Genomic DNA, 10,000 nt, shown 5'->3' with positions numbered 1-10,000 from the left:
ACACACACACACACACGCATGCACATGCACACGCACACACACACACACACGACTTATGCAGTGATTTCAGCTCTGAGTGATTCTGATGGTGGAATTTCAGCTCAGTGAAACTCAGTGATTTGTGTTTCATTATGATTGAAGTGTCAAAGTGTTGTGAATGTTGTAACTTGTATGTTCCAGTGTGACTGACTGATCTCCTCTTTACAGCCTGTTCTTATAGGAGAACTGTCAGGAACTCATTCCTCTCTGAGCCCTAATAGTTCAGTCACTTGTATTTTGTCACGGGCCGTTTTCAAATCTAGTTCTATTTCATTCTCATTGTTTGGATGAACCACGCCTGACCTCTGACCCCGCCTGTGCAGAGTCCACACAGGCCCTGCAGGCTCCGGGTCGGGGAGGAACTCTGAGCCGCGACAAAGAAATCAAGAAGCTGAACGAGGAGATCGAGCGGCTGAAGAAGAAGCTGGCAGGTCAGAGGTCAAACTCCTTTTCCCTCCTGATGTAAGCGTGATGCTAGCTCAGGTGATGAAGAATCAGTCCTCCTGTGTTACAGACTCTGATAGGCTGGAGCACCAGCTGGAGGAGGCGGTCACGCTGAGACAGGACTTTGAGAGCTCCGCCTCCAAACTGAAAACCCTGGAGAAGCAGGTGAAGTCGCTGAGACAGGAGAAGGAGGAAATCCACAAGGTACCTGAACACACACACACACACACACACACACACACACACACTGATACACTCACATGTGGTGTGTGTGAATGGAACACTGGTGCGTACAACAGTTTGGTGTGTGTGTGTGTTTGTGTGTGTGTGTGTGTGTGTGAGAGGACAAAGAGGCCTCACTTTGGCTCGGTCCAGGTTTGAAAGTCATTTCATCACAACACGTACACACAAAGTTACCATCTTACACACACTTACACACTAAGAAACAGCAGCACACACATTTCTTCTTCATCTCTGCTCTGTCTCGTCTTGTGTGAGCAGCAGCTGCTGGACTCTCTGGAGCGACTGAGGAGTCAGACCAAAGAGCTGAAGGAGGCTCACTCCCAGAGGAAGATGGCCCTGCAGGAGTTCTCTGATTTGTCTGAGAGGATGGCTGAGCTGCGTTCCTCCAAACAGCGTCTCTCTCGTCAGCTGAGGGACAAGGAGGAGGAGATGGACACGCTCCTGCAGAAAATGGATGCCACACGGCAGGAGATCCGCAAGACTGAGAAGAGCCGCAAGGAGGTGTGAGGAGCAGGGTCCTACATCTGAACATCAACTGGAACAACCTCTCCTCATCAAATATGAATCCAATATCCGTCTGTGTGTGTGTGTGTGTGTGTTAGCTGGAGGCTCAGCTGGATGATGCTAAGGCGGAGGCGTCTAAGGAGAGGAAGCTGAGGGAGCACAGTGAGGTTTACTCCAAACAGCTGGAGAGTGAGCTGGAGAGCCTAAAGGTCAGAGGTCACACACATACTGTTCCACAAACAATAGTCAGTCCAGTCACGTCAAGTGTGTTAGTGGGCTTCACACACACATGGATACATGGATCCTAAGTGGCCATGACTCGTTATCTGTGAATATGTTTAACCCTCAGAGGTCTGACAGGAACACGGGCATCCTAAAGCATTTAGACTCTGTCCCACACTTTGAGTTTTCTCTATTAAACACTTTGTAGTAAAGGATCTGGAGCCCTGTGAGCGGAGCCAGCACACACAGAAGCTGCTCCACACACAGACATGCTGAGGCCTAAGTGCTCCACGCAGTCTGTGTGATTCTCACTCTGTCTCCATAGGGCCGAGGAGTAGCAGCAGGAGGGACGGAGTCTCAGCAGGAGCTGTCACGACTGAAGGCAGAGCTGGACAAGAAGGTTCTGTTCTACGAGGAGGAGCTCCTGAAGAGAGACTCGGCTCACTGCTCAGAGATCAAGAACCTGCGGAAAGAGCTGCAAGAGTCTGAAGGCCAGCAGCTCTCCATCAACAAGGAGCTCCTGCAGCTGAGGGACAAGCTGGACAAGACCAAGAGGGACAGGTAGGTCCTGAACCGGGACGAACCAGGCTCAACGAGTCAGTGAAGCAGAGCCTTGATGTTTGTGTTGTCACGCAGACAAATGGAGATGGACGAAGGCATCGAAGCACTGAAGGAGAAATACGAGCGAGAGAGAAACCTGATGAATGAAGAAAACCACAAACTGATGGCTGAGACAGACAAGGTGACATCATCATGTGACCAGCAGGGGGCGCTGCCTCTCACTTAGACTTTACTTTACTTAGTAGATTCATGTATATAATGTTTATAAACCATTTGAGTTTAGTTTAGTTTTCATCATAATAACGATGTGATTCAGTCCTTATTAACCCTTAATATGACGCAGCTGCACAATGGAACCTTTGTTCCTTTGACTTTAGCGCTCAAAGTGATCATTCCTTTTTTTAAAAGTCTTTTATAGGAGATCTTGCTGACATGCTGATCTGTCTTCCCCTCTAAACACAAACATAGGCTCTGATGCATTTCAGTGCACCAGTAGGCTGAACTCTGGTGTGACTGCAGGCTCAGGAAGTAACTCTCCTCTTCCTCTCCTCAGCTGTGCTCCTTTGTCGATCAGCTCACAGCTCAGAATCGTCAGCTGGAAGACGATCTGCAGGACTTGTCCTCTAAGAAGGAGAGCGTTGCTCACTGGGAGGCTCAGATTGCAGAGATCATCCAGTGGTGAGTCCATCAGCTTCTACACAACCAACAGATGTGTGTTTGATTCATCTGGTCTGTGTGTCATACAGTGTGTGTGTGTGTCTATGTCTGACTGAACCAGTTAGTTACTTTAGTTTGGTGTAGGATGAAGTTTGGGCCAAAGGCCTTCTGTCAGGCTCAGCTTCTCAATCTTTATAGTGTTTTAAATGTTTCAAGTGTTGTAGGTGCTCTAAGTGACCGGACTCTCTGTGTGTGTGTGTGTGTGTGTGTGTGTGTGTGTGTGTGTGTAGGGTGAGTGATGAGAAGGATGCTCGTGGTTACCTTCAGGCTTTGGCCACCAAAATGACAGAGGAGCTGGAAACTCTACGCAGCTCCAGCCTGGGACCCAGACCTCTGGTAACACACACACACACACACACACATTCAACATGATTACACATCTGTGTCTGTTTTTAAATGCAGCAGCTGCATTGTGAAGTGAAGGAGGCAGGGTCTTATGAAGAATGAGCAGCAGAATATTCAGGATTTAACTTCCTGAAGAGGAGACAAACACACACTAACACAGAGAAGACCTGCTGCTGCTCCCTCTGTAGTCCCCTCTGTAGTCCCCTCTGTAGTCCCCTCTGTAGTCCCCTCTGTAGTCCCCTCTGTAGTCCCCTCTGTAGTCCCCTCTGTAGCCCCCTCTGTAGTTCCCTCTGTAGTCCCCTCTGTAGTCCCCTCTGTAGCTCCCTCTGTAGTCCCCTCTGTAGTCCCCTCTGTAGTCCCCTCTGTAGCTCCCCTCTGTAGCTCCCCTCTGTAGTCCCCTCTGTAGTCCCCTCTGTAGTCCCCTCTGTAGTCCCCTCTGTAGTCCCCTCTGTAGTCCCCTCTGTAGCTCCCTCTGTAGTCCCCTCTGTAGTCCCCTCTGTAGTCCCCTCTGTAGTCCCCTCTGTAGTCCCCTCTGTAGTCCCCTCTGTAGCTCCCTCTGTAGCTCCCTCTGTAGTTCCCTCTGTAGCCCCCTCTGTAGTCCCCTCTGTAGTCCCCTCTGTAGTCCCCTCTGTAGCCCCCTCTGTAGTCCCCTCTGTAGTCCCCTCTGTAGTCCCCTCTGTAGTTCCCTCTGTAGTTCCCTATGAAGTACCTTCTGTAGTCCCCTCTGTAGCCCCCTCTGTAGTCCCCTCTGTAGCCCCCTCTGTAGCCCCCTCTGTAGTCCCCTCTGTAGTCCCCTCTGTAGCCCCCTCTGTAGTCCCCTCTGTAGCCCCCTCTGTAGTCCCCTCTGTAGTTCCCTCTGTAGTTCCCTCTGTAGTTCCCTATGAAGTACCTTCTGATGTGTATATCCTTACTCTCCCGTCTAAATCGCTGCCTCAGCCAGAGTCAGGAGTGGCCACGCCCCTTCAGAAGCCCTGGCCTCCTGTTGGGGGGGACAGGAGGGTGAGTCCCTGAGGGGAGGGGGGGCTCTCAGCAGCTTGCATGGCTATTGGCTGGAATGTCTGTCATTCATGATCAGTCAAAGGACCTCATTGGAGCTCCATCAGCACGGCTCAAGTCACCACACACACCGGTGTTCTGCCTTGGTTGATCTCTGCAGATAGCAGCTGTGTTCAGTTTAGTGATGAAGATGAGCAGTAAGCATGGAGCGGCTCCTCACCATCTGATGGCATGAATGAGAGAAATGAGCCTCATCATGTTCAGTCAAACATGACTCAGCTCAATGTGAGCTCAGCTGATGCTAACAGAGCTGAGTATCTAGAGTTAGTGCTTAGGAAACGGATCAAGTGACTTAAAGTCTTCAACCAGAGAGCTCAGCTTCAGGTGCCTTTACTCTGCATGAGATATGAGTGATGTCATGATTTAAGTTATCATTCAAACTGCCTGCCTCTTATTCACACATGTCAGCATTTCATCAAGCAGACATCTGCTCCTCCTTTAAGCCCTACATGAAGTAAGTGTGTGTGTGTGTGTGTGTGTGTGTGTGTGCAGGATCCTCTGTGGAAGGTCCGGAGGAGTCAGAAGCTGGACATGTCGGCCCGTCTGGAGCTGCAGTCGGCTCTGGATGCTGAGATCAGAGCCAAACAGCTGGTCCAGGAGGAGCTGAGGATGGTCAAATCTATCAACATCAGCTTTGAAAGGTCAGAGGTCTTCTGTGTCCAAACACATGAGTGGTTGTGGTGAGACCTGCTGGTGCTTGTGGAGGTCTGAGCTCCTGTCTGTCTGCTCTCTGGTCTCTCTGCAGTCGACTGAAGGAGTCTGAGGAGAGGAGCAGGGACATGGCAGAGCAGCTGGAAAGTGCCAAGAGGGAGCTGGAGGACAGCCGGGGCCGCTCTGACAGAGGTGGGCACACCTCAGACACACACGCTCTATGATGTCTCTGTCTCTGTAGTTAGTATGGTTGATCTTCTTATTACCCCACAGGAACCAAAGAAGTGTGGAAGCATTTAGTGTTCAGTGTTACAAGACCAAATAATGAAATGAACTCTGTCTCTCTGTTTATCTCTGTCTCTCTGTCTCTCTGTCTCTCTGTCTCTCTGTTTATCTCTGTCTCTCTGTCTCTCTGTCTCTCTGTCTCTCTGTTTATCTCTGTCTCTCTGTCTCTCTGTCTCTCTGTCTCTCTGTCTCTCTGTTTATCTCTGTCTCTCTGTCTCTCTGTCTCTCTGTCTCTCTGTTTATCTCTGTCTCTCTGTCTCTCTGTTTATCTCTGTCTCTCTGTCTCTCTGTCTCTCTGTCTCTCTGTTTATCTCTGTCTCTCTGTCTCTCTGTCTCTCTGTTTATCTCTGTCTCTCTGTCTCTCTGTCTCTCTGTTTGTCTCTGTCTCTCTGTCTCTCTGTCTCTCTGTCTCTCTGTCTCTCTGTTTGTCTCTGTCTCTCTGTCTCTCTGTTTATCTCTGTCTCTCTGTCTCTCTGTCTCTCTGTCTCTCTGTCTCTCTGTTTATCTCTGTCTCTCTGTCTCTCTGTCTCTCTGTCTCTGTCTCTCTGTCTCTCTGTTTATCTCTGTCTCTCTGTCTCTCTGTTTATCTCTGTCTCTCTGTCTCTCTGTTTATCTCTGTCTCTCTGTCTCTCTGTCTCTCTGTCTCTCTGTTTATCTCTGTCTCTCTGTCTCTCTGTCTCTCTGTCTCTCTGTCTCTCTGTGTCTTTGTCTCTGTCTCCCTCTGCAGGCCTGAAGCTTCCTGACTTCCATGACCCCATCTTTGAATATTTCAACACCTCCCCTCTGGCCCCTGACCTCACCTTCAGAGTGAGTGTACACACACACACACACACATATGTATGTATCATGTATGTGAATGGTTTGTTTGCACATTGTTGCATTTCCTGCTGGTGTTCACTCTAAGCGCTGACCTTTGACCTGCAGACAGCTGACATAGACTCCAGCCCCCAGACACCAGAGGGCATGTTCCCCCTGCCCTCCTCCACATCTGAATATGAGGTGACACACACACACACACACACACACACACACACACACACACACCTATGCCTACTTGTGTTGGAACAGTTGAGTTTATTCTGGTCTATATTGGCTGACAGGTAGAACACACAGGAAGTTTATGTTAAAGTCCTGGAACATCCCACAGCAGCCCAGTGGGCGTGTCCTGATGCAGCACAGTGACCTTTGACACAGGTTTGTTTCCCTCCACAGGACTTTAAAGCAGCGTCGGTCCCTACAAGCCCCTCCCCCTCCTACCAGAGCTCAGCACTGACACCAAAGGTAAACATGCACACGAGCTCATCTGCTGCTCTGGGCCGGATCAGGAGGTTCCTGTTCTGATTCCTGTGGCAGTGTTATTGAGCAAGGCACCGCTTGCAGGTCGTCTCATGAATGAACCTGTATCAGAGTGTGAATGTGAGGTCAATGTAAAGACAAGGTACTCAACCTTCAGTGTGTGTGTGTGTGTGTGTGTGTGTGTTTGTGTATTCAGCCCAATGCTCACCAACTGAGCATCAAGACGTTCTCCAGCCCCACCCAGTGCACTCACTGCACCTCTCTGATGGTGGGACTCAGCAGGCAGGGCTACGCCTGTGAAGGTAACACACACACACACACACACACGTGTTATTATGATGATATCTTTAAAGAAACTACAGAATGCTGTCAGTGTGTGTGAGTGTGAGACTTCCCTCAGACACACAGGTTTGGGCTGAGCCTGAGTGTGTGTTTTCTCCCTCCCTCTCCCCTGCAGTGTGTTCTTTTGTCTGCCACGTGTCCTGCAAAGACCACGCCCCCCAGGTCTGTCCAATCCCAGCAGAGCACGCCAAGAGGCCACAGGGCATCGATGTCCAGAGAGGCATCGGCACCGCCTATAAGGGCTACGTCAGGGTGAGAGGGCGGCAACGCCACACACCCCAACATGAGGGGCACAACTCACACACACACACACACACACTCATCATCCTGTTTGTCTCTGTGTCAGATCCCAAAGCCCAGCGGAGTGAAGAAGGGCTGGCAGCGAGCCTATGCTGTGGTTTCTGACTGTAAGCTGTTTCTGTACGAGGTGGCGGAGGGGAAAGCCACCCAGCCAGGCGTGGTGGCCAGCCTGGTCCTGGACCTCAGGTACCCGGGTGTCATGTTCTTCCAGAGGGCTTGTTGGTGGTCAGGGCCCGAGGTTCAGACCCCCGAGACCCTGAAGCTGCTTGTGTTTGTGTTGCAGAGATGAAGAGTTCTCCGTCAGCTCTGTCTTGGCCTCAGATGTCATCCATGCCACAAGGAAAGACATCCCCTGCATCTTCAGGGTAGGTGTCCCCGTCCCACCTGGATCCTCCAGGTCCTGGTCTGTGCTACACTCCAGTATGTCCCTAAAGGTCTCACTGTTGTCCCTCCAGGTGACTTCGTCCCTGCTGAGCTCTCCTCTGCGCTCGGTGTCTCTGCTGGTGCTGGCAGAGAGCGAGGTGGAGAAGAGGAAGTGGGTGAGGATCCTGGAGGGTCTGCAGAGCATCCTGACCAAGAACATGCTGAAGAACACGCAGGTCCACGTCCTGCACGAGGCCTACGACTCCTCCCTGCCCTTCATCAAGGCCGCACTGTCTGCTGCTGTCATTGGTCAGTGCTCCTGTCACTCATTGTGTCCTGGACTTTGTCCTGCTGATTGATCTCTGACTTTGTCCCCCCGTCTCTTTGTCTCTCTGTGCAGACCGGGAGCGTATCGCTCTGGGGACAGAGGACGGGCTGTTTGTGGTGGAGGTCACCAGAGACGGTGAGAGAGGAAACAGAAACCCAAAGCTGTGTAGGTGTGTGAGTGTAGGTGTCTCACCCTCTGTGTGTCTCACCCTCTGTGTGTCTCTGCAGTGATCGTGAGAGCAGCAGACAGTAAGAAGGTTCACCAGATCGATCTGATCCAGAAGGAGAAGATGGTCGCTTTGCTGTGCGGTCGCACCCGTCAAGTTCACCTTTACCCCTGGGGGGCGCTGGAGGGCGGGGAGCCGGCCTTTGATGCCAAGATGACCGAAACCAAAGGCTGCCAGGTTCTGTGCACGGGAGTGCTGCGGCCTGGAGGCCCCGCCTGCCTGCTGGCTGCCAGCAAACGCCAGGTCGGACACACACACACACACACACACACACACACACACAATGAATGAAATCAAACTGCTCAGTACAAACCTGTAAAGAAGCTTCTCCTCATGGTAAACAGACATTTCCCAGTTCGGTGGTGATCAGCTTGTTCCTTGTGTGTGTGTGTGTGTGTGTGTGTGTGTGTGTGTGTGTGTGTGTGTGTGTGTGTGTGTGTGTGTGTGTGTGTGTGTGTGTGTGTGTGTGTGTGTGTGTGTGTGTGTGTGTGTGTGTGTGTGTGTGTGTGTGTGTGTGTGTGTGTGTGTGTGTGTGTGTGTGTGTGTGTGTGTGTGTGTGTGTGTGTGTATAGGTTCAGTGTTATGAGATCAGTCGTGCGAGGCCTTACTACAAGAGGCTGTGGGAGGTCCAGGCTCCTGGTGTAGTTCAGTGGATGGGGATGGTGAGGGAGCGTCTGTGCATCGGTTACCCCTCAGGCTTCGCCCTGCTGGCTCTGCAGGGGGAGTCGTCTCCGGTCAGCCTTGTGAGCCCGGCCGACCCGTCTCTGTCCTTCCTGGCCCACCAGGTTGGTGGGCTGGACGCTCTGCACGCTCTGGAGGTCAGCTCGTCGGAGCTGCTGCTGTGCTTCAGGGAGCTGGGGATTTACGTGGACGGACACGGACGGCGCTCACGGATCCAGGAGCTGATGTGGCCCGCCACGCCGATCGCATGCAGTACGCGTCCTGAGCATAGGCTGACGTTCATACGGTCACGTGACCTTATGACATCATACCTTATACATCTGTCCTCTCTCTCCTCCTCCAGCCTCTAACTCCTCCCACCTCACGGTCTACAGTGAGTACGGCGTGGACGTGTTTGACATCCACACCTCTGAGTGGGTGCAGACCATCTCCCTACGCAAGGTAGCCAATCACAGCTCAGCACGGCTCTGAGTCAGCCGGTCTGATCCTGAACGTGATCCTGGATCTGAACCTCTTTCACACTCTTGTGAAGTTCCCTCACTGAACACAAACACAGCTCACACTTCCTGTTTCTATCTTTGGCTTTAGATCAGACCTCTGAATGTTGAAGGGACCCTGAACCTGCTGACTTCAGAACCGTCTCGCCTGGTGTACTTCAGCAACGCCTCCTCAGGTAGGAACCAGAACCTTTCAGACTGTCGGGTCCTTCTGATCCTCTGAGAGTCTGAAAGCATGTGTGGATGTGTTTGTGCTCCAGAGAGAGACCTGACCATCCCAGAGACTTCAGACCACAGCAGGAAGCTGATGGTCCGAACCCGCAGCAAGAGGAAGTTCCTCTTCAAGGTCCCTGAAGAAGAGCGGCTGCAGCAGCGGAGGTACGAAGGAACAAAGGAAACAAAACACCACAGTGCCTCCAGACATGTCACCTAACTGTGTGTGTGTGTGTGTGTGTGTGTGTGTGTGTGTGTAGGGAGATGCTTAAGGATCCAGAGTTGAGGTCAAAGATGATCTCCAACCCAACAAACTTCAACCACGTGGCTCACATGGGACCAGGAGACGGCATGCAGGTCCTCATGGACCTTCCTCTGGTAACTCCTCTGCCCTCATACCTCTCCTCTCTCCTCTTCTCCTCTCCTCTCCTCTCCTCCTCTCTCATTTAGCCACACTAGCCCCATGGTGATGTCATACTTGTCCAACACTGCAGTTCATGACCAGATGCAGAGGTTGAGGGTTTGATGCCCGGCCTTCCTTTGTGTCTCTGAAAGCTCAGTGGTGCTGAAGGCAGAAGATCAACCAATCCTCCATCAATCAAACTGAGATCAAGAAATCTCACACACACACACACACACACACACACACACACACACACACACACACACACACACACACACACACAC

At 51.6% G+C, this 10,000-nt stretch overlaps 1 protein-coding gene across 4 annotated transcripts in view; it reads left to right on the top strand.

Annotated features, from left to right (window-relative positions):
• cdc42bpb (CDC42 binding protein kinase beta (DMPK-like)) overlaps window positions 1–10,000 on the top strand; it is a 25,319-nt gene that overhangs the window by 12,845 nt on the left and 2,474 nt on the right. For 3 of the 4 annotated variants that reach the window (XM_076137274.1, XM_076137273.1, XM_076137272.1), the window contains exons 11-35: window positions 363–470; window positions 554–687; window positions 985–1,227; window positions 1,329–1,439; window positions 1,778–2,013; window positions 2,089–2,194; window positions 2,567–2,691; window positions 2,961–3,066; window positions 4,624–4,772; window positions 4,877–4,974; window positions 5,795–5,874; window positions 5,992–6,066; window positions 6,280–6,348; window positions 6,560–6,665; window positions 6,821–6,957; window positions 7,052–7,191; window positions 7,289–7,370; window positions 7,461–7,677; window positions 7,769–7,831; window positions 7,924–8,165; window positions 8,495–8,855; window positions 8,947–9,044; window positions 9,192–9,276; window positions 9,361–9,478; window positions 9,574–9,691. In XM_076137274.1, coding sequence (XP_075993389.1) covers window positions 363–470; window positions 554–687; window positions 985–1,227; window positions 1,329–1,439; window positions 1,778–2,013; window positions 2,089–2,194; window positions 2,567–2,691; window positions 2,961–3,066; window positions 4,624–4,772; window positions 4,877–4,974; window positions 5,795–5,874; window positions 5,992–6,066; window positions 6,280–6,348; window positions 6,560–6,665; window positions 6,821–6,957; window positions 7,052–7,191; window positions 7,289–7,370; window positions 7,461–7,677; window positions 7,769–7,831; window positions 7,924–8,165; window positions 8,495–8,855; window positions 8,947–9,044; window positions 9,192–9,276; window positions 9,361–9,478; window positions 9,574–9,691 — 3,407 coding nt within the window. The remainder of the gene's footprint in view (window positions 1–362; window positions 471–553; window positions 688–984; window positions 1,228–1,328; window positions 1,440–1,777; window positions 2,014–2,088; window positions 2,195–2,566; window positions 2,692–2,960; window positions 3,067–4,623; window positions 4,773–4,876; window positions 4,975–5,794; window positions 5,875–5,991; window positions 6,067–6,279; window positions 6,349–6,559; window positions 6,666–6,820; window positions 6,958–7,051; window positions 7,192–7,288; window positions 7,371–7,460; window positions 7,678–7,768; window positions 7,832–7,923; window positions 8,166–8,494; window positions 8,856–8,946; window positions 9,045–9,191; window positions 9,277–9,360; window positions 9,479–9,573; window positions 9,692–10,000) is intronic. The other variant, XM_076137275.1, reaches the window with a different exon arrangement.

The sequence above is a fragment of the Genypterus blacodes genome, unplaced genomic scaffold (genome assembly GCF_046128005.1).
Source record: "Genypterus blacodes isolate CSIRO-AG114 ecotype Tasmania unplaced genomic scaffold, CSIRO-AGI_Gbla_v1 ptg000301l_1, whole genome shotgun sequence".
Taxonomy (NCBI): domain Eukaryota; kingdom Metazoa; phylum Chordata; class Actinopteri; order Ophidiiformes; family Ophidiidae; genus Genypterus; species Genypterus blacodes.
The sequence above is the reverse complement of the archived record's forward strand: the minus strand, read 5'-3'. Positions and strand labels throughout refer to the sequence as shown.